The sequence below is a fragment of the Cyclopterus lumpus genome, chromosome 16 (assembly GCF_009769545.1).
Source record: "Cyclopterus lumpus isolate fCycLum1 chromosome 16, fCycLum1.pri, whole genome shotgun sequence".
Taxonomy (NCBI): domain Eukaryota; kingdom Metazoa; phylum Chordata; class Actinopteri; order Perciformes; family Cyclopteridae; genus Cyclopterus; species Cyclopterus lumpus.
The window spans coordinates 11,934,562-11,960,126 of NC_046981.1; the positions used below are offsets into that span (position 1 = coordinate 11,934,562).

A 25,565-nucleotide genomic window follows, 5' to 3' on the forward strand; every position below is an offset into this window, starting at 1 on the left:
GTGAGAAGCTGAAGAGGAGGGGCCAGCTCACAGAGGCGGTAGCAGAGAGTGATGTCACAAAGAGGGAGGGGTGAGTGACGTAATTCTGGTAAAGTCTGAAAGGGAGGGGAAGGACAGAGGGAGAGAAAAAGGAAGCTCTCCGGTAAGTTTTTTTGTGTTTATTTTTCCAAAAGAACACAAACTTTCACAAACCAAAGGTGTGCGTGGGGATCAACATGCGGACGAGAGACCTGAAGGGAAGAACAGACACCAGTTTGTCAGCAGTTGAGCACAGCTGATGACATCAAATATGAACCATTTTTAAGGCCTTGGGCCTCGAGTGGCTATATAGAGGTAAGCAAGTCGTTCTTTTTCCTCAGAAAATAGAAAGTCTGGGTGAAATTGTCACACCTAGATGCTGTCATGCAATGCTTGTGAGCAGCTATTGTTTCCAGAGAAGCAGACAGAGCGTCTGAACTTGCCAGGTGGAAGAACAGGAACTTAATGGTTGACAGCGTTCATAACAGGCAGAGGGGAATCCACTAAAGCTTTTCCTTGTGTCGCAACAGTTTCCAAATAGAAGGACGTGTTGATCCAGTGCTCCCTCTTCGGATCCCTCAGACCCAGGACAGAGAAAAGGAGAGACGATGTCCTCTGAACTGGACTCCAGTCTCACCAGTATTGACTGGCTGCCTCAGCTGGGAATCAGCAGCCTGCGCTCCGGAAAAGAGAGAGGAGGAGGAGGAGGCGAGAGGGACAAGAAAAAAGACAGAGGGAGAGAGAGAGGAGACTTTCTACCCTCTCTACCGGACCCCTCCTCTTCCAACTACAAAGGGAAACCCCCTCACAGCTATGCTACTCTCATCGCCATGGCAATAGCAGCTGCAGCTGAAAGGAAGTTGAGTTTGAATGACATCTACACCTGGATCAGTGACATGTTTCCCTACTACAGCCGTGCTGGCCGCGGATGGAAAGTAAGCTTTTCAAGTAGTAACACATTAGTTTACTAGAATAGTAATAATTGTGTTACTAAAGTATACGTTTAAAGTAATTGGTTTGGTAATCTGTAAACAATATTAATAATATTTGCATCGTCGGCAGGTGCACGGCTGACTTATTTGATCACTTTGTGTCCTCAACAGAACTCCATTCGACATAATCTGTCCCTTAATAAATGCTTCAGGAAAGTTCCTCGGCCACAAAGTGACCCTGGCAAGGTGAATTATTTTGTGTACACTTTTTATATTATGACATTGTCAGCATATATTTGCATCATGTGAGATGGATTGCCTCAAAGAGTAAAGCTGGAAACTTGTGCTGATTTGCAGGGTTCCTATTGGACGATGGATGGACCTGCAGAGGTGAATCAAGTGAGGGCACATAAGCGTCCCTATCCAGAGGAGGATGTATGTGGTTTGATACACTCACTCATTAACTTGTCTTAACTATCGAACCTATATTCTTCAAATGTCAAAAGTGTAAAAAAAAAAAGTACAACTCCCAATATTTAAATGTTCCTACACTACATTAACCTGACAGCTGTAATCAGTAGTCTCTTAGCAAATTATGATTTTTAAACAAAAAATGTACTAGTTTGGGAACACAGTTTTTCCTGATACCTATTTACTTTAAAGGGTCAGTTCAACAAACAAACACATTTCCTAATTTCATTTGATCTACTGCTATTCAGCCATGCAGATACTGGTTTTGGTTTGACTTTGTCCAGGTTTTGAGAATACATGAGTTTGTGTGCATCCACTGCAGCAAATTGATAAATTAAACTTAAAAACAATGTCTTTCCAGAAAAAAATAATCTTGAAAATTAATCTTGATAATATGCTGTCAGCCGTTTTAGTAAGGGCTACTTCATATGAAGAAATTGTTAACATAAAAAATGGTTGACATACATTTTTGGGGATAAGTCAGCATTCACTGACATTGCAGCAATCTAAAAATCAGGCATGTAAAAACACGGCTACATGAAAAAAAATTCTTTCTGTATTTTAATTATTAATAATGATAATAATTTTGGGTGGACCAATACTTTTAAAGTAATGCTACTTTTACTTTCCCATTGGATTTTAATACCTTTGCAAATCGTAACACTTTGCTGTGACAGCTTGCTCAAACACCGGTGACACGAGCAGAGCGAAGAGCTTCTTCTCATCCGCCACAACCAGCCTCCCACACAGACCACCAGCAGCTGGGAGCCATCCAGCAGCAGCAGCAGCCACCCCGCCCCGCCTCCCTCTTTCCTCCCCCATGCAAGGTAGAGTCACGCTCTTCCCTCTTTATCACAGTGCAGCAGGGTTTCAGCATGTAATCTAATGTCTTATCTTCACAGCAACCGTCACCCTACATGCCAAGCCCCGTGTCCACCCACCCCGTCCATCATCAAGCTGCCTCTCCTTCAGCTGGGCTCAACCCTGCTGCCTCCACGTATTCCATCAATTCCTTCCCACCTCGCCATCCACCCGGAACCACTTTTTCTATTCCCGCTGCCAACATGTCTTCTCCAGCGGCTCCCTCCTTCTCTGATGCCACTCTGTCCTTTCCTCATTCAGTGTCAGGACCCCCTCTTTTGTCTCCCTCTGTTGCCTCTTTAAACCCCTCCGCTGATCCTCCGCTGCGTTTCAGCTTCGATGAGATGAACTTACCAGACTTGTTTGCGTCTTTCAAATCTCTCGTCAAGACCATGCGGGACAGGGGAGGCTCACAGTGTGAGTACTGTGTGTGTCCATTAACTCTGTAAAGTGTACATTATTCACGTGGGCGGCTTGGATGAATGACTTATTTTATGTTGGATCCAGCGGATGCTGCTCCGCAGGCGGTTCTGAACAATGACACTACTCCACTTCACACTCCGACTCTGCTACCAATGTCTCCTCAACATGCACCATCGGCACCACCTGCACCAGCTGCACACCCACCTGAGACGGAGCGCATTCCACAACACAGTGAGTCTCAACCCCAGAAAAAGCTTGCATTGAATTAAAAGCAGCAACACAACACAGGAAATATCACTGCTTTCTAAAGTTACCTTCCTCCCTCCCACTTTAGCGGTGCCAGCTGACTGGTTCATTAACCCAGATTCTCTGAAGGAGAGCTTCCGCATTGCCAGCAATCTAGACTGGGCCAACATAGACCTCTCTGGTCACCCAGGTCGGTTTACCAGAGTCTTGTTCAATGGGTCGCTTCACCCAAATCACTAAATGGGGGTTGTTTGGTTTTATCTGCTGAGGTTTTGAGATATTTTTCTCTGAGTGTTGGTCATACAGAACATTCATAAGACTGTGTATATTAGGCTAATGAATACAGGAGCTGAAATGTTAAGTCAATCAGGCACAATTAAAATGAATTGCCAATTATTCTTTAACCATTGATTAATCATTTTCATAGTAAAAACACCAAACAATTGTTTCTAAAATATAAAGATACATTGGGGTTTTAGACTGATGATCAAATAAATCAAGCAATTTGAAGATTTCCCCATTGGCTCCTGGAAATTCTGTTGGCAATTTTAAAGTGAACACTATTGATTCATTGAGGAGATAATTGGCAGATTATTCATAAAGGACATAAATCTGTTAAAAGCTGAGTGCCACCAATTACATGTCATTTGTTTACATTGTTTGGGGAGCAGGGAGAAATCTTAAGAGATGGATATCTCAAAACGTCAACAAATAAAAATGAAGACCATCTTCACGGCTACGTGTCACTTTAATAACATTGTTTGTCATTCGCAGCTAAAGTAACAGCTTTTACACACATTTTATGGGCCAGAATGTGTAATTGTTGGCAGATAATGAAATATGATTATTGAGATATTTGCAAAAGGATAGAAATATTGAGTAAAAACATCATCTGTAGTTACATTTGATCTTTGACCTTTTCTCCTGTTGATAATGTGTCGTCCTAAAAGTCCCTCGCTTTCTGTCACTAGACCTGCTGGAGAGCATGCGGCAGGCGGAGCTCTGCGATTGGGCCGTGGACCCGGCGCTCTTCACCTCCCTCTGTGACTCTCTGAATCGCTTCTTCACTCATAGAGGCATGATCACCTCTGGCAGTAACTCCCCACTAGCCCTCGGTGCACCTCACTCCTTACAGGTCCCACCGTTCACCTCCAATGCCCCCCCGATCCTCGCCAGCCTCACTCACCCCTCACCCCTCCCTTACTCTCCCATAGTTCACCCCGCCAGTGGAGTGCAGCCGCCCCGCAGGGCTCTGCACATGCAGGGACAGGGTCCTCTGAGACCACAGCTCACACAGCCTGCAAACACAACCGGTAAGACACAAATCTCATGCTCAAAAAGTTTCCTTTTTTAATGTCAGGCCAACCAAGTAAGGAGAAGTTATTTAAATAGACATACATTCCTCCAATCATTTCTAACTTCCTCTTAGTTGTGTGCTACTACCTCAGTCAGTGTTTCTCGTTCTGCCTCAGCTGGGATGCAGCCTCAGTCTATGACACCTCGACAGCGTCTTCCATTAAAGAGTCTGCACAGCAACAGTGAGGAGATCCAGGATGACTTTGACTGGGATTCTCTGCTCGGTTAACCCTCAGCGTCTGTGTGGAGAAACGATTACAACAGAACTTTTCAGAGAAGTGTGGCGGCCTCACTAAACTCTCTGCAGAGGTTGCATCACTTGGATCTTCTCGGAGAGCAAGTGTGGGACTAAGTTTGTCACAAATGACTAAACGCTGTATTACAAGGTCAAAAAAAAGTTGTAAAATGTTTCACCTTTATTCAAATTCATATGCTGTAATATAACCTTTAGCTTTGCTTCTGCAGGTAGTTGGCAGGGTGTTTTTTTCATGTTGGATTTTAGATTTATAAACATGTTCACAAAAGAAAATAAAGTGTAACATTATTTGTTGTTCTCTGCAGAACAAAAGACATGTGTATGTGATTTAGACATTAACTAGAGCAAGCATGAAACAAGCCAAACGCACACCCTGTGTTTTTGTTTTATTTCATAAATTCCTTTTGATTTTTTTCCATTTTACTTTTCAAATGTGAATGTTCACAATCATCACCACACAAAATTCAACCTTACCCGATAAAAGAGATATTTTTCTTGTTGATATAAAATAACAATAAATTCATCAAACTAAATTAAAAGAACAGCATGGAGCATGTTGTCAAGTCCCATTTTGTTTTCTTCCTTTCATTTGTTGAAATAATTGTCTTTGGACAGTGGTGCTCTGGGACACCTGGACACCAGGGATCCCATTTGAAATGTGATTGGGAAAAAAAAAATAATGCTTCTGATTAACAAATCCAAAAAAAAAAAGAAAATGTGAAATATGATTGGCAGAGAAATGTGACCCTTATAATACCTCATTTGAAATCCCAACATTACATAGTATTTATACAAGTGACAATTTTTAAAAACAAAAATAATGGATGTCATTTCTTCCTTCAGTCACTTCTGAAAAAAGGTCTGACAGAAGAAAACTGGAGACATATATTGATACATTTACACAGAAACAGGCATTTGCACTATTGCATTCTCACAAATAAGCATTCATATTCTCATTCGCACATTTCTGCAAACACACATTCAACAAACATCCCATCCTTTATCAACATCAGACCACAGATGTCTCTTTTTTTAAGTTTTCTACAATAATAAAAAAGGTAGGGGAAAAAAAAAGAAAGAAGCATTTGATTTAAATGGCATCAGTGTGTGATTTTCCTTGTTTATTTGTTTCCCAAAAAATTGGAAAACAAAATCTATTATTAATTTCAACATTAAATTAAAAGTGAAGTAGTTGAAACAATTTGACCACATTGTGCCTGTAATGTTAATGCAGGTTTTTCAGTCGGTTTCTGTGACTGGAGTTCATTAAAAATGATCCTTCATGCACTCTCTTCATTTCAGTGATTCAGTGTTTGTCTTCGTTCTAGAGGGAGAGAAGAGGAAGAGGCAGGTACAGTTTCTCTGTTCAGTTTGTTAGTGGCTATGTGCCCTCCCCCTCCACCTCTCTCTCAGTGCAGTACTATCACAACAGAGTAGAGTGACACTAGTGAAAAAGCCTCCTGCTCTCACAAACTTACCTTCATCTCAAGATAGGACCAAAAAAACAACAAAAAACACACAACATGAAGAACGATACAGAACAGGATTAAAACAAAAATAAATAGATTTCTATTTCCCACCCACAAACAACCCATACTGAAATGAAAGGAACTAAATGTGGTAAATTATTCTGAAATAAAATAGTGCTTTTTAAGGAAAGGATAAACTGAATTTTTGACTTTTTCCTTTTTTCTTTAAATATAGAGATGTACACATTTCTTTCTTTTTGGACACAAATTGTGTTGAGGGAGATGAATAAAGGGGGCAGCAGGTACGACAGAGGAGGTTTAAACAGGTGAGCAAAGTAGTGGCGACACTTCCTCAAAGGAGAAAAGGGTTGGTGCTCGTTCCCGTCGTTCCTCCACCTCCCATTGATCCTCCTGCTCCCATCACTCCTCCTGTTCCAGTGGGCCCACCCAAAATCAGCTGAGGAGGTGCTACGGACCCCAACAGAGCCGAGCCTGGGGGTGCCATTGGCGAGAGCCCGCTGTAGGGCATGCCCATGGGGCTGGCCTGCATCATACCCAGGCCCATTCCTGGAACCCCCATACCCACACTCATTGGCCCCAGGCCCATTCCTGGTTGCACCATGCCCAGCATGGGATTGGGAGGCACAGGACTGGAGCGCAGGCAGCTCAGGCCAAGTGATGAGGGCTGAGGTGAGATGCAATTCATGGGTGGAGCCACGCCGAAAGGGTTGGAAGAGGCAGGTGTTGGAGAAACCCCCCTACTGGAAATGGTGCTGCCCGGAGTCACTGCCATGCCAGGAGCAGGAGATGAGCCTGAGAGTCAGAGGTGACAGTTCAAAAGAGTCATTTGATGATAATTTATTTAATTGCTCTGCATCAATATTTTCAAGGTTTTCAGATCTGGAAACAAGTCAGTTAACTGATTAGTTAATAAACTGAAAATAAAATCAGCAAATATCCTGATAATCAAAATGCATTCATTGGTTTCCACTTCTAAAGTGTGAATATTTTTCACTTTTCTCAGTCTTATGAGACTGAATGTTAGTCACACAAAACAAAACTGTAGGAGCCATGAATTGGTGCAATTTGTGTTTCAATTTGGAGAGTGATTATAATATGCCTCTGTTTTTGTTTTGTTTTACATTTGTGATAAAAATGTATTGGAAGTGACGGACATTGGTGAAAAAAATCTAAATCTACTCTAATCCGATTAATCTAGAAAATAATTAGCAGATTAGTCGATAATGAAAAATTAGTTATAGTTGCAGCCCTGGACAAATCTGTTGCCATGGTGTACTCATACAGCACTTTCTCATGTAAAGTTACAAACTATGAAATCTGCAACACTTTTCTATACATGATTTACTTTCCTTAATCTCGTCAACAATATTTCCTTAAGTGATCAATGAAAACATTTCCTGAACATCAAGTCGTTGCTCTTTCATAAGAGGATCAGCTTGAAACGTGAATATCGTTTGTTGTTGGTCTGTTAATTGTTTGCTTTGGATTTGGTGTGTTCAGAAGAACCCAGTTTGTTCCTGCCAAACTCTCTCCGTACTAGTGAGTGAATGGCAGTGCATTGTGGGTAAAGACTTTTAATTAGATCTTCACGATCTAACTAACCTGTGTTCTGGAGGAAGGGGTTGTGCGCTGAAGAGGAAGAGATAGAAGGAGGCGGTGGCTGTTTGGGTTTGGGTTTAGACGACAGCAGGGAATCAAGATCCACCAGCGCTGCGTTGGGGCCGAGGAAGGACTCAGGAGTTTTACGAACAGGAAGTGAAGAACCAAGAGATGAAAAGTCAAAGGGCACCGGGGAGCCTGTGCTGTCACAGCCTGTTGCTGGAGAGCCTCGTCGCCCTGGGTCTCCTGAGAAGGAAAACAAGGTGGAATAGAAACAGTAAATAATAAAAAAAATTTAAAAAAAAACTGTCTTTCTTATAAAAAACATTTAAAAAACACAATATGGAACAGATGAAGAAGGATGAAATGTGGGACAAGACAATTATTGTGTGCATGCAATTGAAAATCTGTGTGTAATGTAAAATCCCTTTTTATTTAAAAGTGTGTACCAGTACCTCAGTGTTTGTGAGTCCGTGTAGCTTTAAGTGTGAATGTACCTGTGCCATTTGTGTGTTTGGCGGTGGCACTCCAGATGTCGGAGGTGACAGGGTCAGAGACAAGGACAGGCCCGTCCCTTGCCCAGGGGTCTACTGGCCCCCCCGAGGAGGACGTGCTGGGTGGCACTGGGGGACCCCAGGGGTCGGCACTGGGGGGGGTAACAGCTACAGGGGAGGGGAGGAGACGCAGGGGAGGGGAGGGTTAACACCACACGGTACATTTACAATCCACAAAGCAGGGAGGTGGGCTGGGTTCCAACACTGGCCTTTCTCTCCTTGACCTCTGCAGTCCCAGTAACTTGACAAGGACAGATGAGCAGATTTTCTGTAGCTGTCCATATTACTTTCACCTACTCAATATCTGAAGCTCAGTGGAGGTAAAGGAGAGATGATAAGCAGCAGCTACCCCATTCAGTAAAAAGGCACAAAAGGGTAAGAGAAGAGACAGCTCTGGTTGAGACACAGCCAGTCAGTCCTGAGTAGAAACAAGAGGATACAAATCCCTGGTTTAGACACAGAGGGAGAATGGATTTAGCATGCTTGCTTTCCTCGTTACAAACTGAAAGCAGGTGAGTGAGAAAGATACGACAGCATGGTGACATTAGAGAAAATGTAACAAGGCAGTAATGTGACAGGAAATGGACCGGTGGAGTGAAGAGGAGTAAGGGTGGAGAGGTCTTCACATCCTCTTTGATCATCAGAGCAGGACACGGTTCTGCTTGTAACTCAGCGATGATGATGGCGTTCCCACAAACCTGACTGACTGGCTACAGCGTTGGTATGTGACCAGTGTTGTAGCTGCGTACCTGAGCTCCCCCAGGGGTCGACGTTGTTAACCCTGTTTGATGTCTCGCCCCAGGGGTCCGGAGGAGGGGCTATAGTGGGTGGGGCTCCCCCACCCCAGGGGTCAGAATTTGTAGGAGATGTGGGTGACGCTATCCCCCATGGGTCTGTGGGGTCTGTGCCCCACGGACCTGATGCAGCAGGAACTGTGTGGGGAGGCGAAGGGCCGGCAGAGCCGACAGTGGAGCCGCCGGCAGCAGCGGAAGCCCCCCAGGGGTCCGCGGCACCCAGTTCCATCAGAGCCCCCTGTGCAAGAAAAAATAAATAAATAAATAAATGTTGACAAAACTGCCACAAGATTTCTATGATTTTATTCTGCACTATGTAGACATGTTTACAGTCACACTGGCATACACGTACACTGCTAGAGTTTATCAGCCAGTTACTGCATTCAAGAATCTTTAAGTTTGAACAAATTTAAAGCCAAAACTTTAAAATCAGTATCAAACACCAAAAAGGATAGAGGCTATCTCAACATACCTCACCCCGAAACAGAATATAATGATAATTACAGAAGCAATCAAAAGTGTGTGAGCCCAAAGGCATCTTCTATGTCTGCGTATGATCAACAGACAACATCTTAACTGACAACTGATGAGCTGCATCAAATGGATATTAATAATAATAATAATAATAATAATAATAATAATAATGATGCATTTAATTTATATTATTTATATTTGACTTAACTGGCCTGAAATACAAATATAAATACAAACATTGAGGCTTTGGACACCAAAGCCTCATTTGGACAGGAAGTAATGCAATAATTATTAGAGAATCCAAGTGATTTTGATATCTTCCACATTGTCAATGTGTTACACAGATGGAATGTTTTTAGTAAAACTGAACATGCTGTTGTTATGAACATTACCACTGCCGTTTGAAACTTCTTAAGGGTTCAATCTCTTAATTTACACATACGTCCTCAGGCTTAGCTTTCTCCATCCTGCTCTCCTCGAGGGCCATCTGCAGTCTCAGGTCATCACCTCTACGCAGTCGCTCTTCCTGCCAATCAGACATACTGATGTCAGCAACCTGAGACACACAACCTCGGAAAGCACACCACAGGTACAGATTTAGGATCAGTTTACAACTCCACAATTTAAGTCTGAATTGTTGGGAGGGGGAAACTGAAAACCTGATCTTTAAATCATTGTCTTCAGTCAACTGAAAATGAACACAAATCAACCAAATCACTGCATTATTATACGAGTGATCAACACGATCAAATCAGACGATGCTTGATTCACAAAGAAAATAACCTCATCCAGAACTGCTGTGACATGGCTACCTAAACTAAAATTGAGAGCTGTAGAACTTTTGTTGCGAGGTGGGATAGGATATTAAAGCATCATGAACAGAATACTGAGGTTTAAATGCAGTTTCAACAAACTGTAGGAGCGGGGACAGCTACAAAGCAGCTGTGGTTAGTTCACTTGCTGACCTTTAAAAAAAAAATAAAAAATAAAAAATCTGTTTCGTGCTGCTCGTGGTTCACTTGCTCATAATGCTGTGGATTAGGAATAGGTACCAGTCACTTAGCTAAGCTCGGTCGAGCGCACAAAGTTACAAAAAAGAAAAAGAGTGGAATTTTTAAATTATTTTATTTTAAATTATTATTTTAAATGCCTCTCTCCCCCCTTGGAGATCGCCCCAGGGCTCCCTACTCAATACCACCTTTATCCTACCTTTTTACAAGGACGATTGAACATGAAAACCGCAAAACACTGACTCATCCATGAGGAGACAGCCATCTCTGCTATAGAAATCACCTAGTCTCATTGTGCCACTAAGAAACAATAACAATGGCATGAACCTTTAAAGTGGGAGTGTTTGTGCAGCAGTAGGTGATCACTTGCATACAACAGGCTGACTCGGTTTGCCCACAGTGAACCCAGTGCAAGGAAGTTACAACAGCAGGAGACAGGTGTAAAGGAAAGTGTCCATTTCAAATCAGGACTACAGTTAAATGCATGCTAGTAGTGAGGATGACAGGAAGGAAAGAATAATCAGTGCTTACAAACCAATCCGTGTTTGATTTAGTCAATTATGAGAAATATTTGCCAAGGCCATGCACATTTTAAAAAATCAAATTAGAGTTAATCAATTCTTTGGGTGCTCACTTTTGACATGGATTTGATAAGCACCTACTTTTAACATGTTTTATGAGGGCAAACTCCATAAAGAGAAAGTGACACTACACCAAACTAAATGATCTCAAAGTTACTGTAGTCTGATGCAAATTTGTATCTTGAGGGAGATGACACATGACAAATATGAGCATAGATTAATTGATTGATCAATATGTGTGTTTGAGAAATTCCAATTGACAGAAAGACAGAAAGTTGATGACTGGATGGCCAGTCAGCAGGGCACACTCCCTGCCCCTGACCTTTTGTTGGATCTCTTTGCTGAGTGTGATTGCATAGCTGAGCTCTGCGTCCTCCAGAGGGTCCTTGCTAGTCTGGGGGAGGTCAGGCATTACATAGTGAGTGCAATGCTAGATGTATGTAGTGAATAATATCAGTAATATCCCTCTGAGTACACAGGTTCCCACATGAATGTACAAACGGTAAACTTAGCTGTAGTTAGTTATAGTTATGCTTTAAATTATATCTTGGAGAACATTCATGTAGATGTGCTTGTCTTGAATATGCTGCGTTGTGTTACCTGCTCTGCCTCTTCTTTACTCATGGCTAAGGCCAGCTGGAGCTGCAGATCTTCCTCTCCAGTGCTCTGTGGCCAGGCCTGCTCAGGGTCTGCCCCTCCAGAGTGGGAGCCCACTGACAGGCTGCCCCCCAGGTTGGGTGCCGTGGGAGCTGAGGAGGCTGGGGCAGAAACAAAGAAGCATATGCGTGGATGAGAGCTTGTATTAGTTCTTCAGCCACTTGGAGCTAAAGGCCTTTTATGCTATTGTAAGCCCACCTTTCTCCCAGAGTGTAATAATGTAACTTTAAATATTGCTTTAATCTTTAAAAACATCTATTTTAAGTACCAATCTCACCGCTGGAGGTCTGTGCCATCTTCTCTTTGGTTTTGAGGGCGTGGATCCTCTCCTCTCTTAGTCTCTCTTCATCTTTCAGTAGTGTCACCAGCTGTTTGGCTTTCTCTCGCACATTCACCCCCTGAAAGAAAATACAGGTATCAGCACATATTCCCATGCAGCACAGTAAATGTATTGTTAAAGTTTTACCCAGCACACCTTATTGTTAGTCTAACAGTTTGTTAACAGTTAACAACCCATAACAAATTTACCGGCTGGCTTTGTTTGCACAAGAGGTCAGAAACTCATTGTAAAATGCCCTTGGATGACTCAAGTGGCATGTTTGACAAAGCGGGCCTGCATTCCACAAAAGGTGGACCTTACTCTCTAATCACTTTCAATTGTCTTTGCAGCTTTGTGGACACGGGTGTGTTTTTGTACCTGGTCTTTGCCGTCCCTGTCTATGAACTGAAAATCCTTGAGGGTCTGGACTGCATATATATTCTCTCGGCACTGTTGGGCAACACGTTCTGAACCAGTCTTGATCAGGTACTCCATAAGAGTCATAGCCTGGTGAAAATATAAAATCACAGAAAAGATCAGGATAATTAAATATAGAAATACAAATATTAAAGCAGTGCGTAGGCTACAAGCAGACCCCATTAGATTTAACATTCATTCACACCTGAATACATACCCAAACACACACAAAGACTAGAAAATAATAAAATCTGATTCATACATTTCATAAAACAGCAGCGATATTTGGGCTGTGCCTAAAATCCCTTGCTTATGCATTGCCTACACGCTCGTTAGTTTACTCTGTAGTGGGCAGTAGAGCGAGATTTAAAGATACATCCTGCATCCTCAGCGACAGGTGAAGTGTTGCACAACAATGACTCCAAACGTCAACACAAACCTTGTACACATGTCTCCAGTTCTTGCCGTGGTCATTGAGGCGCTTCCACACCATGCTCATGATTTCCGAGAAGGCCACAACATTGTATGTCAGATCAGCAATCTCTGACATCAGAGAGCTGCTGGGGCCCCATGGGTCATTGGATGTCGCTTCTCTAACCTGGACGACAACACAGGAAGAGACAAACTTGAAATCATCCTCCATCAAAACTGTCCGTGATAAGAATAATTTAGGGCCAATACTTCGTGACAATTTAATGGTCCACAATGTTCGGAGTAGCAATGCAAACCTAATGAACAGATAATGATTAGATTTGGCTCATTATGTTTAACCAGGGGAAAGAGTGAGGAGGTTGCTTCAAATTAACATTAGATTATAAGAAGCTACGTTATGTCATACGTGCCAAGGAGATACATGGGCTACATTTAGGCCATGGACATACGGGGGATGTGGGTGTAAGAAAAGAAAGAAAGACAGATAAACGGGACACACAACCTTGATTTCAGCCTCTGAATAGTTGTGGACGATGTTCTTTACTTGTCGCCGTAGCGATGAGGTCGACATGGCAACGGTCTGGCCGTCGAGTTCTGTTGCAATCTGAAGAGCAGATGGAGAAGAAGGGTTGTAAAATATAGTTACGGCTAAACAAACAATGACATGAGGCAAAGCACATTGTTATTTAAAAAAATATATATATGAAAAAGACCCAAAAAAATAAATACCGAGAAGACAAAAGGTTCAAAAGACTAGAGAAGATGTATACAAGGGCAAGAGTCTGGATGAAAGAGCAGGAGACCTTGAGAAAAACAATCACACAAAGAGTGGTAAAGAAGGTGTCTATAGCAGACATCATTCTGAAATGTGACTGCTGCTATCAACAGGGGAAGAGACACAGTGTCATGCACACCTGTTACACAAGAATGATGCAGAATTAGGGTCTCTCCTCTTGGTATCTTTTTTGTTTTTCTGGCTTGCGTGCCACTCATTCACAGAGTGCTATTCCTCAGTTTGTCTGTTTCTTCCCGTGGCAACATTGGGTCCCAAAACCTCAGGCGTAAGGAAATACAAAACTATGGAGCAAGATTGAGATGAACATTAACAAAAGAACCAGAACGCACTGAGAGATCACTGCTAAATCACTACAAATAGATAAGAACAAGGTTTAACTCTGACCTAAGCATGAGGAAATAGGGACACTGCAGATATTTAGCAATAAAACCACATGTTGCTGATCCACACATGCCTAATAGATAGATAGATAGATAGACACATTATATATATATATATATATATATATATATATATATATATATATATATATATATATATATATATATATGTGTGTGTACATACATACACACTTCATCATACTTATCGAAGTCAAGTCATGAAGCCCTTATTTACTCTCTTTAGAAGAAGAAAGAGTTAAGACTATTCCGGAACCAATTACACACAGAAAGGATAAAGTTGTCTTGTGTTGTTTCTCATACTTCACAAGATAACTATCGCCGCAGTGGGATTCACAAGGAGCAGCATGTTTTAGGAGTAAGACACATGGTTTATGTTCAAGTTGACATTTCCAACTTCTGATTCATTCATGAGCCAGATTATCAATTACAATAATTGAACTAACCTATATATGTGTTACCAGTGTTAAGCAATGCAACAGCAGTACTAAATAACTATTGTCTGAACAGAAACTGCATTTAGAAATCTGTTGCCTGCTCAACATGTAGTCATTAACTTATTTTCAATTATCAACATTCCTTATAATTAGATTGTTAACATCATAAACTGTTATCTTGAACTCATATTACCTGGCTGCTAACATCCAGTGGATTGCGAGTTTACCTAGGATGGATTACCAAAAACACTCCAACAGTGTGGATAAAGATGCAGGTCAAAACACAGACTTTTTATACCAACAGATAATATTCAAATATGAACTTAACAAGTCAATATGTGTAAGGGCATCTCAGAACATACAGTTAAAGCTCCTATCACTCCTACATTACTTATATCAGGATCTGAATTTTACATTAACGCCATAGAGTCCTGTCTGCTGCTGGTAGTGGTGTAATGGCATGCGGAGAATGATTTCGTGGCACAATATTGGATCCCTCTGTGAGCATTGTGTGTATTTGATTGCTTACACAGCAGGTTTACACATTGTTGCTGACCAGATGCATGCTTTCACTGACACAATTTGAATGTTTAAAATTCTTTTAAAACGTGAACGAGTTTATTTAAGTTTATTCTAGCAATGTAAAAGACAATATACTTTATACCTGTTCCTCATAGTCTTAAATACACCATAACTTACTCTATGCTTGTGTAGTTTTGAATTAAGTGAATTGATTAAATAACAACAATAAAAATGTTTGGAGAATATATGTATTTGGAAATTACTATTTGTTCAGGTTGTATATACTTTGGTAAACTAGTAATATGACAAACGTGCTATACTATGACACAACTGTGCGGTTTACTTTTAAAGTGGGTTAACCAAGCCTGACACATACAGCATAGGACGTGTTTAGATGTGTTAATCGGACAAATGGGAAACCATGTTGCATAACTGAACATAAGCAAACTATTGCAAAATCCAGCCCCAGAGACTCCTGAAGCTCTGTACCAAAGTTCAGACACATCAACTAATCTTTGATAAAGGGACATAACGTGCCCTTTGTATTCCAGGTTGTCTCAAATATCTCCACAATCTCTGACACTTAAAAAAAAAGAAGAAGAGGGCATCGGGTGGTCTAATTAACTACATGTAAGCTGAAACACCTGAGGGACAACACATACAGATCACTTTATTGTGTATTGTGACTGACATGGACCTCACTTAGATCAGCAGATAGCGAGCTGGATTATTAAGTACCAATAAATCGCAGGTAGTGTTATAATATGCAGTTAGCGTTGCATAGATCAGCAACACGGCTAAGAGTTGTCACTAAAGCTAAGCCAATTTATTCCCTCTCACTTGCATGAACAGCCCCACGAATAAGTTACCCACACCCTGTTAGCATACACAGATAACGTTACCAACTGAGAACAGCTGTTCGTGTTAACGTTGCCCACCTAGACAATGACAACTACCGTTCCGATGTGCCCATCCAGACAACGTCAACAACTGACAACTGTTTGCGTTCACGTTGCCCATTCAGACAACGTCAACAACTGTTCGCGTTGCCCATCCAGACAACGTCAACAACTGAAAACTGTTCGCGTTACCAGACATGTGCACCTGTCGCACCTCACGTTATTAAGCTAGCTCGCGCAATGCAACATTAAGAAATCCGTCAACTGACGTGATGCTCGCTCACCCGCACCGTTGACTTACGTTGGGTGTCACACAGAGGCAATGGGCAGCCTGACGTTGTCCAACTGTCAGACAAGCTGTATGCGAAAGACACGTTTACGAGCAATCACTACCATTAGTTTCTCATGAAACGTTAAGTGTCAGCGTCCATCCGCCACCTGGCAAGGGGAACTCTCCCATTCTCACATGAGCGAATAGAAACAGTAGTCTTTGACACCAGAGTGAAGTCTGTAAAGTATGGACAGGGGGACAGGAGGGCGGAGCTCGGTACGAATTGGCAGACAAACTAACGTCAGATTAAATGTAATATTCCCGTCACAACACCGACTCACGGCAGATTAGAAACGGACGTTAACGTTACCGGTCAGTTTGACTCATGAAAAGAAAAATCACTTGCTGCTGCTGGAGAAGATTAGCTAGCAAGCTAGCCGTTAGCTAGCTAGCTCCTGCGAGTTAGTTCGCAACTGGACCGCTAAACTGTCCGAGCTTCAACAAGGACACGTCCCGTTTCGGGACAATGTCGGATACACACGTTTAAACCAATACCTAAAATGTCAAGAAATACTGACGACCACACCACAGTAAAAAACCCAATCAAGTGAGTACTGACCCTGGTGTAGCTTGAATGTACGAGGAGATGGCCGAATTTCCGCTTCCGTTCCCGACGACAGGAAAGACCGCACCCCCTGTAGCTTTGTTTTGCTGGGATGTAGTAGAAGACTCATGAATTATTAATTAGCGTTACAATAGTGAACATTAAAAAAAGTCCCGAATGAAAAGATGTACAAAACGACGTTTTGTTAATGGTTGACGCCGTCAAAAGAGAGAGAGAGCCGGGGACGTAACGTTTGATTGATTGTCTGGTTTAAATTGAATCAAAATCCACCCACTGTCTCTGTAGGGGAAATAAATCACACCCTCTTTCTTTTAATAGTTCAGATTGCTAATGTTTTGTATGCTTTCATACAGGCCTATCAGAGGTAAATGATTGAACTTGATTGGGCCTATAAACCCATGTGGCGAGCCGAGAAGACAATTATAAGAGACACCATTGAGAGTGGTGAGATATTTTATTTATTTATAGAGCACAATTCGTACACAAGGGAATTCAAAGTGCTTTACAGCTGCATAAAATTACAAAAAAGCAAATAAAATCATTCCATAAAAACATAAAAACAATAATATATTAGTGCATATAAAATACTTTCAGTTGTCAAATAGAACCGTTTTCAGCCTGGATTTAAACATTGTCAGAGTTGAGGCCTGTCTCACACATTCTGGAAGACTGTTCCAGACTGAAACGCAGCCTCACCGTGTTTAGTCCTGACTCTGGGCACCAGCAGGAGACCACTTAGTTATTTACTCTTTGAAAACTAAAACAGACATTATTTCTGTCTCAATTAATTCATTATTGACTATTGATTTGTGATAATATATTAAACACTTTACAATGGCCTGTTCCTTATTTCTGATTTAGTAGACATAACCCAGGGCATGTGGTTCATTGTGATATAGGTTGTTACATCTAAACTTTAGATATTGTGAAAATGATGCCCAAAGTCCGAATGAAACATTGTCACCGTCATCACTGCCTTTGTTCAAATGTGTGATAGCTGTACTTAAACTGTCTGAGTGAGCAGCCATACATCTTTAAAATATTTCTTACACACAGGGCTATTTCTTTAATTCATTTTTCAGGCAATGTAGGTTACACGCTTTCTTTTTGCGCAGATAGTTATAAACACATCATGTTTATCTCCACAGACTCTCAGTATGACTGCTCGTCAAACAAAAGTATTTTTTAGAGACACATAAGCATGCTGATTGACTATCCTTAGTTGTTTGATCTGTAATCTGGAACAGGTCACATCGAATTGAGTCATACAAAACTGAACAACATGCATTCTTGATTAAATTAAGACCAATCTCGATCCAAATTCACTTTCTAAACTTCATTAATAAGGCATGACACTGTGTGTGGTTTCTCCTCCTTAATGTAATAGCACACACTGTCCACAAAGAGGCATCGTTGAACTAATTCTAACATCAAGTGAAACTAGAACAGCGTCCCTCAGATTTGCCTGTAAGTGGACCCATAAATAAAACATGGTAAGCCTCATAGATCAGAACAACAGTAACAGCTGGGGTGCATGTGTGTTACAAACTCCCCTTTTATCTTCCAACTCTTTATCCTTTTATCTGTGCCTTCTCTCCAGGGAGGAGGGGACTGAAGGAATCATTGCAGCATGACTCAAGCAAACTATATAACTGTGTTGTTCTGCTTTGGAAACACTAATCTCATGAAAACATCAACACAAATGCAGGCGTTAAGAACAGGCATAAAAGCTATTTTGACACACGTTGTTTCACTGTTATGTGACAGAGAAACTTTATATTTCCTTTATGTTCACTGCCCATACTCTGTAGTTTGTGACGGCATGGCTCATCCAATAATGGAAATTAGATGGAAATTGGATGCACATATTAGCAAAACAGAATAACACCCCAAATGAACTAATGAGAACACTCTCTTAAGAAACAAATCTAATTCAGCAGTCAAATCTAGTCGAGATGAAGCTCATAGATCTTTGTCCTTTTATATGTGCAGCTTTACTTTATCATTTTAACCAAAACATCACCCACAACATGATGATCCTTAATTCTCAAAAGTGTGCTTTTTATATGTTGTGTTATCTTCACTGAGGAGGAATGAGAGATTTGGGGTTGGATCTAATCATGTTGTTATACCATGACATTGTTATTTGTAGGAGATGTCATGAATTGCACAATAAGAAAAAACCAATAATATAATTATTATAAAACCAACTCTCAGGGTTTGAACTCTTTGAGATTTGTTTCCATAATTTCCAAACTATGTTATTTCTTTCATTGCACTGGTCTCACAAAACATATCAGGAAATGTAAACATGTTGTTACCTGTACAACTAATGTATTCATATATTTAGTTAATGACTAACGATTAGGATTTTCTGAAATTATCAACTTGTCAACTTTTTGGAAACAATCTTGCAGTCTTCTCTCAGTTAATATATCATGTGTGTGTTGTACTATATACTATCTAAAGTGAAAGAGATGAAAGAGAAGACAATCTCATCTGTCGCGTAAGCAAAAACAATTTCCTTTTTTAGCTCAAAAATACGAACATGTAACCAAATAGCAAAGGCGTTCATTATGTAACTTGACAGTAACTGTCAATAAAGCTGTCCTGAGTGTGTGCTCTTGTGCATGTGTGCATGAATCCACATTCATGTAGCAGGCGACTGTGTGCATTTAAGCTTGATATGTGTGTGTGTGTGGGTGTGTGTGTGTGGGTGTGTGTGTGTGTGTGTGTGTGTGTGTGTGTGTGTGTGTGTGTGTGTTTTACGCCCTGCATTTGTGAATGAAAGTGACCCTCTCCTGGCACCAACTTTGTTGAAAGTGATGAAAGTTGAGTTTAAGTGGTGGTTGTCACAGCAGGGGCTAAAGGACCCTATGGTGTGAGCACAAACATGAAAGTACATGTTTGTCACAGCCAGCCACATAACCACAGCAGGGGTAGTAATCTGATCGGCGACCCGGCGTTGTGATGGCAGCCGATGTTTGTGTTACAAAACAAACAGCCATTGAGCCAGTGGAAAGTATAGTCCTGTAGTATGTAGTACCAAGGGAAATCTATCTGAGTGGACAGAAAGAGGAGGAGGGTGTCGAGGCTGTGGGAGCTGGAGGTGAGGCTTGACCTGCAGCTGTAGGAAACAGAGCTGGCATCTAGAGAGCATACAACTGAACAAAGGTGTTTTGTAAGACATATTTTCAGATGTCAGCCATGTCAGTGTGTGATAATAATATGCACTTGGAAAGAGATAAAGCAAGATGGGTTTAATGACAAGAGAGTGGAAGATGAACAAAATGAAAATAGCACATAAAAACCTTGAAGATGTTCCTCATGTAGACTTAAAAGAATTGAGGATGTCATTGGGAAATTAAATTAACATCCTCCTGCAGAGTTAGCCTACAGTGCAGGAAGAAAGAACAGTGATATTGGACAGTAAAATGGCATGCTTAACTGTAACCCAGTATTCCCAGTAACATTCAGGGATCACGGATACAGCCTTTTGGCCTATTCCAATCATTCCAGCATACCTGCTGATTGAATAAGAGATTCTACACTGTGTGAGGAATTCCTGACTCAGACTGGTTGAGAGGGTGAGAAACAGTGAGATAGAAACATGGAAAGAGGAGGAGGATCAGAGTGCATTTGAAATTGCAGAAAGTGAGTGACAGCTGAGGAGAGGGGAGGAAGGAGATAGCTACAGGTTAATGTGGTCAGGCTGAGTGACAGATTGTAAATGGTGGAATATTGGCACTGCTATGTAGTGGGAGAGAGTGTGTGTGTGTGTGTGTGTGTGTGTGTGTGTGGAGGAGGGGGGGGGGGGGGGGGAGAGGTTTGAAATGCCTAGTAGCTGGTTCACGCGTATTTGCCAGCATAACAGGAGAGAAGCCGAGATAGAGAGAGCTGGCACAGGGGAAAGAAAAGAGAGGGAGGGCGCCCAGTGTGTGTGTGTGCATTCACACAGTCAATATCCTGGTCTCCTGAAAACATCTATGAGCCACCACTATATAGCTGCTGTGCTCCTGGAAGGACCCACGGAGCAAAAGGGAAACATATCAGCTTCTATTGCAGTTAAAGTATCAGCTTCTAAAAAAACAGTATAGCCCGTAACCAGGAGTTACGTCTTTAGATGCTGAAAAGAGTCGAAAGAAAGTGAGCAGAGATCAACCAACTGAACAGAAAATGACAGTAAGTATTGCAATTTATTCCTGTGAGCATGAATCCAGCTGACAGATGCTTTCATGCACACCTAAATGAAAAGTTCATAAAAGTATCACAGTGTGGCAACTAAAACATGCACTTTTTTCCTGTCAGTGCAAACTGTTGGTGTTTTATGTATCATATTGCAAGAGTGTTTTTGCAGCTTTATGATGAGATGACATGCAGGAATGGCAAAAATCCGTTGAGGCCTTTTTATTGCAAAATGACTGTGACGCTGCAAAGGTTTGATAGACAATGTTGTTGAGAGGATTTTCAGCTTGCAATGTTGAGCAATGTTGATTTGTTAATGGCTTTAGCTCTTGAGAGCCCCTCTTAAAATCTCAGATCACTTGTCGCTTTATACCAAGGCCATTAACTAATAGGGTTTGATAAATAATCACCTCAGTTCACAAGGACACAGCAAATATCAGGATGCACCTGGTGCAGCAAATGTTTTCGGTGCATCCGTCACGGTTAATGTTTCAGTGCCTCCAAACGTAATGAACTATTATTTTATTTGTAGCATGAGTGGAATGAGGAGCTGACGAGGAATGTAATAATGTGATAACCCGGACAAGTGTGAACAACTCTGTGAACGAAGCACAACCGTGATTAGAATTCAGGAATTTAACACTTTGAGTTCAAAACTGTGAAGATGAATAGATGCAAACATGGCTATTTGGGATATATCTTATTTCTGATCACTATAATTTAACTTCTGCACTATTTTATGTCTATAATGCCATTTTTAACTTCTGAGTTTTTTCTTTGCGTACATATTTAAATTAGCATTGTTGGAGGGAGCTGTATCAATCGTTACACCATTGATCCTGAAGTGGCCCATAATTGGCTCTGTTTAAAAATAAAGATGTATTGATAACATCTGTGCCAAGCAGCACTATCTGGCTGAACCCTGCTGTCTTATTTTTGGCTGCACATCAGATAATTCTAGAGCAGTAACTCATAACTGACATCAAGTTTTAAAGCTGCTGTCATCAAATAACTCAAATAAAATCTAAAGTTTCATACGACACCATTTGATCTCTTATCATCACCATCAGAGATTTATTTGTGATTGGAACATTTCTGTTTTAAAAATAATCTTAATCCAAATCAGAAAGAAAAACTCCTTGATACTACTGCAATAATCACCACAATGTCACATTTGTTCGCAGAGACAGATGAACAATTTAATCGAATATCGGTTAACCACCAAGCTCAGTTACGCAACACGTGGAAGGTCAAAATTAAAAACATGTTATCGTTTTATCTTTTGTGTTAAGCGGTGCGCGGTAACTGTTCTCAGCCTTCCTAGTTTGCTCGAGTATGTGGTGCAGGGATCTACTTCAAAGAAAGTCATCATGAATGTGAATGATGGTGGACACTGAGTGACAGCGCCACATGTTGTGATTAGCCTGATAAGACATTGGGTTGATGACGTCTGCAGTTTATCCCGCCTTTAGGACAATGGAGATCATCCCAGATCTGAAGAACGTGATAACATAACACAATGAATGCACCACTAATCCCTGCTGGGATGACAGGTGGATGGTCATTTGACTCTGATTAGGAGGACGGGAGCAAAGAAGTTAAAGAAAACCACAAACTTCATGAGAATACTATTAGTGACATGACATATTTAAAATGTACAGTTGTGTAGAAGGTTCAGGTGACGGATTTAGACTTTTCATTCTGTCAAGCTGTGGATCTGCTTTCTCCTTGATGCCACTGACCCGATCATCACTACCATAAATATGAATATAGATGTGTTTGTGTGTGTGTGTGTGTGTCCAGGCGGCAGCAGCTCAGGAACTTGATGAGCGATGCTTCCTGTCAGCTCAGTCCATGTCCAATCTGAAGGTATCCGATCACTTCCAGGTGGTGAAGCTCCTGGGAGAGGGATCCTACGGAAAGGTCATGTTAGCCGTACACAGAAAGAGAGGTTGGTGTCCCAGTCCTAATATATTCAATTAAGAGTTTTTGTATTATGCCTTTAACTTTCTACTGCTGAATCTGAAAAGGGTGAAATGGTAAATCTCCACTGCTTATCTTCTACGTCATGTGTGGTATGCGGTGCAGTAACGTGAGGAGAGATCTGCCTTTTGATAGTGTTCACTTAACCTTTTGCACTTCTGTTGCTGTAACGTTAATGAAGCACTTAGGGACGTTCTCTGAGATAGAGTTGCTGCAACCGAGGCTTAGCTGTGTAACAGAGTCGACCCAAAGGGGAAGTTATATTTGTTCACAGTGTCACTGAAGGACCACACTCACATTCCATGACTGATGACCGTTTTTTTAACCAATGCTGATAAGATGTTGTGATGTTCAACGCATATTGTCTTGCTTCATCCCCTTCAGGAACGCCTATGGCTCTGAAGTTCTTCCCTCGTCAGTCTACCTCGCTCACCTCTTTCCTACGTGAATACAATCTCTCCCTTTCCTACTGCACTCATCCTTCTCTGACACGGGCCCTTGGCATCTTCTTTTCCACGCCGTCCTACTATGTCTTTGCCCAGCAAGCTGGTCTATACGGTGACCTCTACAGTGTGGTAGTGTCAGAGGTCAGTTTGGCTGATGTGTGGCGTGAAATGTGCTGTCAATGCCATGCATGGCGTGTCCAGTCTTTTTCTTGTAAAATGAAGAAGAGAGCATTTTATCAAAAGCTTGAATGTTTGGTCGGGTTGGAACCACTATATCTATATCCAAATAATTCCCATCCACCCATTAGCTACAGTAGCTTCTCAAAAGGCTTACACTCAATGTCTGCAGGTGGCTTTCTCGTAGGGATTTTGTGGGAAATGTAACTGCTGGCCCTTTTGAGCTCTCATTTATGTCAGCAGCCGTCCTCTGCGTTTGGGTCACAACATAATAGAGTACTGATAAGAAGAAGGGCCCCCTCATGGAGGTGAATGAAGCACCGTGAGGGTTTTCAAGAGATGTTGTTCTGACAGCATCTCCTCACCTCATTTTGATCTGTCATCAAATATGTAATGCGGTAATAAGTCATAGAGTGTGTTTTCGGCAACTGACCCAGACTGCCTCTCTCTTTTTCTTTTAGGTCGGGGTGGATGAAGAGTGTGTCCAGAGGGTGATGGCGCAGCTGAGCGGAGCGGTCACACATCTCCACTCCCTGGGCTTTGTCCACCGCGACATCAAACCTGAGAACATCTTCCTGTGTGACAGTTCCTGTCGCTGGGTCAAACTGGGTGACTTTGGCCTCTCCCGGGCCATTGGCTCTACTGTTCGTGCCGTCTGGTATGAGTCTCCCTTCTGCACTCCTGAGGTGGAACCTGCCAAGGAGGCTCAGAAGGAGAGGGAGTTGGAAGGGACCGAGGAGGAGATGGAGGACATTTGGATAACGGTGGAGCCATGTATTGACAGCTGGGCCCTCGGTGTACTCGTCTATTGCCTCTTAACCTGCTGCTTCCCCTGGGAGGAGAGCACCCACGACGACCGTGGCTATCGTAGATTCAAGGAGTGGTTTGACCGTGAGACTGAAAAGGAGGAGAAGATGAGGGATGGTGAGTGGAGGCGTGAGGAGGAAATAGACAGTTATACAATCATGAAGGAGAACCAAAGGGACAACCCTCCTCCCTCACAGTTTGAGGGCCTCAGCCCGCTCGTGATGACTCTTTTCAAGGAGCTGCTCCACCCTGAACCCAAACACAGAGGGAACCCTGAGGAGATCCTGAGCTACCTGGGAGGGCCGTGGCTGATGGAGACAGAGATCGAGGAGAAGAGGAAGGCAGACGAGGCAGAGAAGGAGGCCAGAAAAATAAGAGAGGGAGCAGGTGTCGAAGAAGAGCTCATGCGGGAAGGAAGAGGGGAGAGATAAACTTTATATTATAAAAATGTTTAGGTTTTTAATGAATGTAACATGTTTGTAAAACATGTATTTTTGTCTATAGTTCAAGACTTAAATCTAGTACAAACGTATAAGGTGCTATATTTTCATATCTTTTTTATAAATATCCTTATTAAAGGTACCATTTATATTGTTATGATGTATTCCACTGTGTGTATATATGTGAATATGTGTGTTTATAATGAAAAGAGTCCATAGAAAGTACAAGAAAAGTTTGAAACTAAAAGTGTTATCATAGTGCCTTTAAACATCTGTATGGCAATTGTTGTAAAATAAACTCTTTGTATTAAACTTCTCATGAGAAGCAGTTCATGAGTTACACATACAGTGTCATATAAAGTAAACGTTAAAGATCACGCACAATTACAGATATGTCCCTTATTACACAATTAAGATCATTTGTATTTTAGATAAATACTTCACAGTTTATGAAATGTAACAAAACAAAATATATTATCATTTGATATGATTAGCGCAAGTGACCAGCTAAGATGTTTTAATAGGATCAAGCTGTATGCTATATGGTTGTCAGATTGCTGCTGCAACTGAAATAAACTTAGTAAACCTCATAAATAAATATGTAATGTCTTATTAATAATAATAATAATAATAATAATAATTATTATTATTATTATTATTATAAATAAAAAAATGGGCTGCACGGTGGT

At 41.5% G+C, this 25,565-nt stretch overlaps 3 protein-coding genes across 10 annotated transcripts; 2 read left to right on the forward strand and 1 right to left on the reverse strand.

Moving 5' to 3' along the window:
• Positions 1–63: 63 nt before the first annotated feature.
• foxj2 (forkhead box J2) lies at positions 64–5,114 on the forward strand. 5 transcript variants are annotated; one of them, XM_034553899.1, is made up of 11 exons: positions 64–333; positions 549–953; positions 1,122–1,196; positions 1,308–1,385; positions 2,099–2,248; positions 2,324–2,699; positions 2,790–2,936; positions 3,016–3,141; positions 3,923–4,066; positions 4,166–4,264; positions 4,424–4,922. In XM_034553899.1, exons 2-11 carry the CDS (start codon positions 627–629, stop codon positions 4,534–4,536), a joined length of 1,635 nt encoding a protein of 544 aa, XP_034409790.1. In that variant the 5' UTR covers positions 64–333; positions 549–626; the 3' UTR covers positions 4,537–4,922. The 5 variants fall into 5 exon arrangements, with proteins under 5 accessions (XP_034409790.1, XP_034409791.1, XP_034409789.1 ...); XM_034553900.1 differs by having other exon boundaries at positions 3,923–4,027; XM_034553898.1 differs by having other exon boundaries at positions 3,040–3,141; positions 3,923–4,264; positions 4,424–5,114.
• On the reverse strand, positions 4,937–16,959 carry epn1 (epsin 1). Of its 4 annotated transcripts, none has more exons than XM_034553893.1 (12): positions 16,833–16,959; positions 13,393–13,494; positions 12,898–13,056; positions 12,420–12,548; positions 12,000–12,120; positions 11,666–11,823; positions 11,388–11,459; positions 9,917–10,000; positions 8,956–9,238; positions 8,150–8,314; positions 7,656–7,898; positions 4,937–6,845 (listed from the first exon to the last, which is right to left on the reverse strand). In XM_034553893.1, the coding sequence occupies exons 2-12, from the start codon at positions 13,459–13,461 to the stop codon at positions 6,385–6,387; spliced, it is 1,944 nt and encodes a 647-aa protein (XP_034409784.1). In that variant the 5' UTR covers positions 13,462–13,494; positions 16,833–16,959; the 3' UTR covers positions 4,937–6,384. The 4 variants fall into 4 exon arrangements, with proteins under 4 accessions (XP_034409784.1, XP_034409783.1, XP_034409786.1 ...); XM_034553892.1 differs by having other exon boundaries at positions 11,991–12,120; XM_034553895.1 differs by lacking the exon at positions 11,388–11,459.
• A 5,540-nt stretch (positions 16,960–22,499) lies between these two features.
• On the forward strand, positions 22,500–24,867 carry sbk3 (SH3 domain binding kinase family, member 3). Its single transcript, XM_034554352.1, has 4 exons — positions 22,500–22,526; positions 22,827–22,974; positions 23,391–23,593; positions 24,091–24,867. The coding sequence occupies exons 1-4, from the start codon at positions 22,500–22,502 to the stop codon at positions 24,865–24,867; spliced, it is 1,155 nt and encodes a 384-aa protein (XP_034410243.1).
• Positions 24,868–25,565: the final 698 nt, after the last annotated feature.